The sequence below is a fragment of the Arachis duranensis genome, chromosome 9, assembly GCF_000817695.3.
Source record: "Arachis duranensis cultivar V14167 chromosome 9, aradu.V14167.gnm2.J7QH, whole genome shotgun sequence".
NCBI lineage: Eukaryota > Viridiplantae > Streptophyta > Magnoliopsida > Fabales > Fabaceae > Arachis > Arachis duranensis.
This window is the reverse complement of record NC_029780.3, coordinates 2,551,392-2,557,783: the sequence shown is the minus strand read 5'-3', so window position 1 is coordinate 2,557,783 and position 6,392 is coordinate 2,551,392. Positions and strand designations below refer to the sequence as shown.

At 43.5% G+C, this 6,392-nt stretch overlaps 2 protein-coding genes across 2 annotated transcripts; both read right to left on the bottom strand.

The window, feature by feature from the left end:
* Positions 1-2,883: 2,883 nt before the first annotated feature.
* On the bottom strand, positions 2,884-4,524 carry LOC107463891 (uncharacterized). Its single transcript, XM_016082773.1, has 3 exons — positions 4,216-4,524; positions 3,786-4,128; positions 2,884-3,707 (listed from the first exon to the last, which is right to left on the bottom strand). Exons 1-3 carry the CDS (start codon positions 4,522-4,524, stop codon positions 2,884-2,886), a joined length of 1,476 nt encoding a protein of 491 aa, XP_015938259.1.
* A 66-nt stretch (positions 4,525-4,590) lies between these two features.
* On the bottom strand, positions 4,591-5,726 carry LOC107463892 (uncharacterized). Its single transcript, XM_052253929.1, has 3 exons — positions 5,421-5,726; positions 4,858-5,182; positions 4,591-4,778 (listed from the first exon to the last, which is right to left on the bottom strand). Exons 1-3 carry the CDS (start codon positions 5,724-5,726, stop codon positions 4,591-4,593), a joined length of 819 nt encoding a protein of 272 aa, XP_052109889.1.
* Positions 5,727-6,392: the final 666 nt, after the last annotated feature.

The following is a 6,392-nucleotide window of genomic DNA, read 5'->3' as shown; positions in this document are numbered from 1 at the left end:
TTATTATTGTTATTATTATTGTTATTATTATTATTATTATTTCAATGAATATTATTTTTTTTTGTAGGCGATCAGAAATTTGTTGCCTAGAAAACTTGATCCGCCGGATACTTTTAATGAGAGAGCTGCAGAGGCACTAGCATTAACTGGGTTTCAACACGTTTCGCGAATTGGTGAAATGAGAGGTCATTCTGCACTCTTAAGTGCCTTGGTGGAACGATGGAGGCCAAAAACCCACACGTTCCACCTTCCAGTGGGTGAAGTGACGGTGACGCTGGAAGACGTGATACATATACTTGGCCTCCAGGTTAACGGAGAACCCGTCACGGGTAGATCGGATAGCAGTTACCAGTTTTTGGTGGATAACTGCCTCGCTTGTTTTGGTAGGCAACCGGGTCCGGACGATCACGTGTTGGGCAAGGTAAATCTCCATTGGGTCCGGCGGTGTCGAGACAGTGAAGCGTGTGACACGCAGGAGTCTATTGAGCGGTACGTCAGGGCTCACATTTTCTGCGTGCTTGGTACAGTGGTTTTTCCAGATAAGTCCACCATGTCTTTGAACTCGAAGTTTTTGCCTCTACTTCGGGATTTTCATCAGATCTCGCAATACAGTTGGGGGGCAGCTAGTCTGGCACATCTATACAGATCGTTGTGTCGTGCATCGCGGTATAACTGTAAAGAGATGGATGGGCCACTGATTTTACTTTTTGTTTGGGCGTGGGAGCGTATGCCGTTCATGGCCCCTATACCGCGCAATCAGCTTCTCAATATTGGTGTTCCACTTGCGCGACGGTATTGTACTTTACTGTTGTAATTATTATTATTATTATTATTATTATTATTATTATTATTGTTGTTGTTGTTGTTGTTGTTGTTGTTGTTGTTGTTGTTGTTGTTGTTGTTGTTGTTGTTGTTGTTGTTGTTGTTGTTGTTGTTGTTGTTGTTGTTGTTGTTGTTGTTGTTGTTGTTGTTGTTGTTGTTGTTGTTGTTGTTGTTGTTGTTGTTGTTGTTGTTGAGGTCATCCTACTTGTGCGTAGGTGGAGTCATTGGCGCCGGCATACAAGATATACACGGAGGTCTACAGCGCAGTTCAGACGAGGACTCGATGACATGGGAGTCAACGATGTAAGAGTTAACCATTTAGGTTAGCGTCTTTGTTAAGAAAAATAATGTTACTAATAGGTCTCGTGCTTACTGGTGTGCAGTTTACATGGCGGCCGTATATCGACGTGGATGTTCCCATCGAACTCGGCGTAAATTTGTTTATGTGCTCCACGATGTCGCCATTAGTGTCGTTCGAATGTATAGAATGGCACCCAACAGATCGAGTTCGTCGACAATTCGGGTTGCAGCAGCTTCCACCAGACCCAGCATTTCAGATCGGTATTGATCATTGCAGGCGTTTGAGCGGTGCCCAGCATCATGACTGGAGAGACCGGACCAAGGAATGGCTTGACATGTGGCGTGATGGCCGCTATGATAGACTGCAGGTAGGGGAGGAGATTGTTGACTTCCATCCCCTCCCATTGTACTATGACTGGTACACACAGCAATACGGGGTTCACCTACGACTGTCAGATAGAGTTGCAGGTGAAGAGGCCGACGCGAATGCACAGCAAGAAGGTCCACCACAACCAGCTGGACCTCAGCATCAGGAACCGGCCTATGATCAAGGGTTTCAGGTATCGTTAAGGTTTATTGGTGTTAATATTAGCTTTACTGTTACCGTTATTGATTAGCGTCATTCATTTACAATTAGGTGCCACCATATGAGCCCCAGTTCCAGGCGCCTGCCTATGAGCCCCAGTTCCAGGTGCCGGCATATGACCCCCAGTTCATGATGCCAGGGTATGAGCAGCATTATCAGGTGCCGGCATATGAGCAGCACGTCCAGGAACCACAACAACATCAGGCAGCAGAGCCCTACATACCACAGTTGCTCATTCCAGCAGATGGTCAGTTAAGTCCATTTGTTGGGCTTGATTCGATAAGCTTCTCTCGACTCATGAGAGAGACATCTCAGCTATTTCCAGCGCGAGAGCAGCAAGGGCCTGTTGGTAGTGAGCCGTCTGTTGGTCGTCGGGCCACGTCTGGTCATGATAGTGACTTCAGTATGGATCGATCGCCGGGTCATGTAGGTCCTACTCGTGTGTCCGCACCACCACACACTGCGTTGTTCGACTTGAATGAATGCCCACAGCCGGAAGAGGGATTTCTGGGAGATGCCCTCCAGCATGAGTCTCATTCTGGTGGATATAGTGATCGGGGCATGAGTAGGTCCAGTGCTTACGACACTGGCGGTGCCAGCATGCCAGATGTTGGTGACTCCAGTAGTACTCAGGGTCATCCGTATAATTTACGGACACAGATTGCGCCTCCGGACAAATACACCCCATCTCAGTACGCGAAGAAGGCGCCCAGGAAGTAGGTTGATGCAGTTTAGTTCAATCCGTTTGAGTTTATGTTTTTATTCAGTGATGTAGATTGTATGGTATGTTTAGACGTCTCTGTTAGTCACCTTTTCTATTACAATGTGTTTAGATGTTTGTATTAGTAATCATCTCAACTACTATGTGTTTAGATGTTTCTATTTGTAATCGTATCTGTTACTATGTTTAAATGTTTAGGCGTTTTAATTCAGTGATGGAGATCGTATAGTATGTTTAGATGTTTCTATTTGTAATCGTATCTGTTACTATGTTTAAATGTTTAGGCGTTTTAATTCAGTGATGGAGATCGTATAGTATGTTTAGATGTTTCTATTTGTAATCGTTATTTACTGCATACATAAATAAAACGCACAAAGACTTAAAAAAGCTTACAAAAAAATTACATATAAAGGTCCATAAAAAGTTACATAAAAGGCTACATAAAAGGTCTTAATCACGATTGATTCCGGGCAGAGCTTGATTCTGCGCGCTGCGGACATCGACTCTGGCTATGTCCCTCCCGTCCACATATAGTACACCGGCGAGGACGACGCATGTCCCGCGAATCCATCTCATTCAAGTAGCGGGTTGACTTCGGTCTTCCTTTCGTTGCGCGCCTCAATGTCCAATTCGCGATCACCTTCGCTCCTTCATACGGAGCCCACGTAGATGGGTCACCCATCGGGACAAACTCGCCTCTGTAGACCTTGCAAATTTCGGACATTTTGTACACGTCATGCACATATATTTGCCAATCAAGACGCTGGTTGGCGCAACATGCAAGGACGTGGCGACATGGGAGTCGCTCGACCTGGAAGTGGCCACAATCGCAGTGTCGTTGCGCGAGATTAACGGTGTGAATGGAACCATCTTGCATTTCGCGAACCTCAAACATCTCGTTGCGCCTGTCGAACCTATTGACCACAATGTTGCCTGCACGTCGAAAACTTTCTTCGACTCTTTTGGTGGCAAATTCTGAATATGTGAATCCATTGCGGACACGCTCATGAGCCTCGGAGCTCTTTCGAGTGAACAATTCGTTCAGCCGATAGAAAGTAGACCTAACAATGGCAGTCACAGGAAGGTTGCGTGCACCCTTCAGGACAGAATTTATGCACTCTACCAAGTTTGTCGTCATATGTCCCCAACGATGACCCCCGTCGAATGCCAACACCCATCTCTGAACACCGATCTCATCACACCATTGCGCATACGCCTCACCCCGCTCTCTCAGCCTTTGGTAGTTTTTGTTGTACTCTTGCTCCGTCCTAGAATATCCTGTTGGAGAAACCATTTAATCATAAGCAACTTGCACGAAATTAATAGGAACAGAACCATAACAACGAAATCAAATACTTGTGTTAACCACGATTTTATGCAAATATGGAGTCTTGAACCTCCTTAAGAAGTTAGAACCGATGTGCCTGATGCAGTACATGTGCCACGCTCTTGGCGGTGACCATGCACCGTTGCTGCGAGCTATTGCTGCGTCGATGGAGTTATGGCGGTCAGAAATAATGCCGACGCCATCGATGGTCACAACATATCTCCGCAGGTTGCTTAGGAAAAACTCCCACGCGTCTGCCGTCTCACCCTCGACTATTGCAAACGCAATAGGCACAATGTTCTGGTTCCCATCCTGTGCAACGGCAACTAGAAGCGCACCTTTATATTTTCCGTACAGGTGTGTCCCATCAACCTGCACCAGTGGCTTGCAGTGTCGGAATGCTACTATACACGGATAGAAACTCCAAAAAATGCGATGAAGAACTCTTACATCTTAAACCTCCTCACTCTCACGGTAAACAATGAGCGTCTTTATTTGAACACGAGACCTTGGCATCTTTGCAGTCATTGCTTTCAACCAAACTGGCAGAGTCTGGTAAGAAACCTCCCAACCACCAAAAACTTTTGCGACCGATTTCTGCTTTGCCAACCAAGCCTTGCGGTAACTGATAGTGTAGTTGAACTTTGACTGAACTTCTGCAATAATAGACTTCACCTTTATGGACGGATCTGCTTCGACCAACGGCCTAATGGCATCTGCAATTGTGTCTGAGTCCAACTTGGCATGATCTTGCGAGATAGTTCCCATGGTGCACGTGTGTTTGCCATTGTATCTCCTGATCTCCCAACAAGCTTTCTTCCGAATCAAGCTAGCTTAGATAAGCCAATCGCACCCGGCACCATAACCCTTGCATTTCGCATAGAATTTCTGCGGCTCAAACTCATACACAGTGTAATCAACTCCTCTAGAGATAGTGTAGCTTTTGATTGCAGATATCACCGACTCTCTAGAGCCAAATTCCATTCCGACACTGAATTCACCATCTTCGGCCGCAGCGTTGCCTTCACCAACGATAAGCGCACCACCATCAGTCAGACAAGGCAAATAAAATGGACACTAGTGGTAACGTGAATTAATAACCATAATATAACATACCCATATTCGCATACTCAGGAAATTCTGGGGCATGCATGGCTTCGAGATCAAGAGTCCGCATAAAAGACGGAACACCAAACGACTGCTGGCTTATAACAGCATGCGCTTCATTTGGCACCGCCGGATTGCCGGCCAGATCTCCGTCATCGTTTTCGTCATCGACTTCATAGTTGGCTTCGAACTCCTCTTCACTGTCGTCGTTATCTTCCTCCCAGCCTATATCCCCAAACTCGTTAATGTTGACCTCCTCGTCAAACTCGTCCACCCCCGTATGCTGTTCAAACTCAACGTACAGCTCTATTAGCGGCACCTGAAATCGGGTTTGTTGATAAATACAGAACATCCTCTGCTGGCACCGCCGGATTGCCTGCCAGATCTCCGTCATCGTTTTCATCATCGACTTCATAGTTGGCTTCGAACTCCTCTTCACTGTCGTCGTTATCTTCTTCCCAGCCTATATCCCCGAACTCGTTAATGTTGTCGTCCTCGTCAAACTCGTCCACCCCCGTATGCTGTTCAAACTCAACGTACAGCTCTATTAGCGGCACCTGAAATCGGGTTTGTTGATAAATACAGAACATCCTCTGCATGCTTGCATCGTCAGTGATAGCCATTATTTGAAACTGTATCAGCCCACCAAATACTTGTACAGGACTCCTGTACAAAATATAACTCACCTTTTTCGAAATGTGACTTGGTATGTTGACACAAATACCATTTTGCAACTCTACAAAACTCGTGGTATATGGAATAGCAAATGAAAACGGACATTCACAAACAAAAGTCACTCCTTCGTATGTGTTCGGTATAACCTCACCGTTATAATACACTCGTATATTTGCAATACCTTCCATAATCTCACTTTTTTTACCCTTCTAATACCCAAAAAATCTCACAATTAAGAGATGCATGAACGAATGAAAGGTGAAAGGGGGCACAAGTGAGAAATTTAGGAGTGAGGTACGAGTTTGAGATAGCTGAGTTAGCAATTTATAGGCAAAGTTCTTCACGTTTTTTCTTTAGCTTCAAAAACAAAAAAACTAATTGTAGAAAATAAAAAACGCAACTTGCGTTTGTTCTATAGCCCATAATAGTGTAAAAACTGGTCAAACACCCATTTCAATGCACATCACCAAACCTTTTTCCATATCAAAATTAATCAGCCTCCTCTTCAATCGGCATATTTATAGACTCAATAGCTAATTAAGAATGTAATTGTCGTTATCCTAATAATTTAATTATATCTTTTTATAGTTATTCACTTATCATAAAAATTAATTAATTTTAGAATTTAACATTTAAAATTGTTAATTAAAAAAAATATGGTTCTTAGTTTTTGAGAATTAGAATGAGATTTTTTTTTTGGTGACTCATTAAAATGAGATTTGATTTGGTAAAATCTTTATTTTTTAAAAATAATTTAAAAAAATTATTTTAAAATAATAATTTTTTAAATATTACAATATTTTATTTAATAAATTTAATTAAAAATAATTTTAAATAAATAGAAGCAAAAATAA

Bases quoted from the DNA above. Each gene is read 5' to 3' on its own strand.
- LOC107463891 (XM_016082773.1), bottom strand. From the start codon at position 4,524: ATGGGAACTATCTCGCAAGATCATGCCAAGTTGGACTCAGACACAATT. The intron at 4,129-4,215 runs GTTTAAGATGTA...CCACTGGTGCAG, and splicing joins TTTACCGTGAGAGTGAGGAG to GTTGATGGGACACACCTGTA. The intron at 3,708-3,785 runs GTATTTGATTTC...TTTCTCCAACAG, and splicing joins TAAAATCGTGGTTAACACAA to GATATTCTAGGACGGAGCAA.
- LOC107463892 (XM_052253929.1), bottom strand. From the start codon at position 5,726: ATGGAAGGTATTGCAAATATACGAGTGTATTATAACGGTGAGGTTATA. The intron at 5,183-5,420 runs GTGCCGCTAATA...ACCCGATTTCAG, and splicing joins ATCAACAAACCCGATTTCAG to GTGCCGCTAATAGAGCTGTA. The intron at 4,779-4,857 runs GTTATTAATTCA...TCGTTGGTGAAG, and splicing joins TATGGGTATGTTATATTATG to GCAACGCTGCGGCCGAAGAT.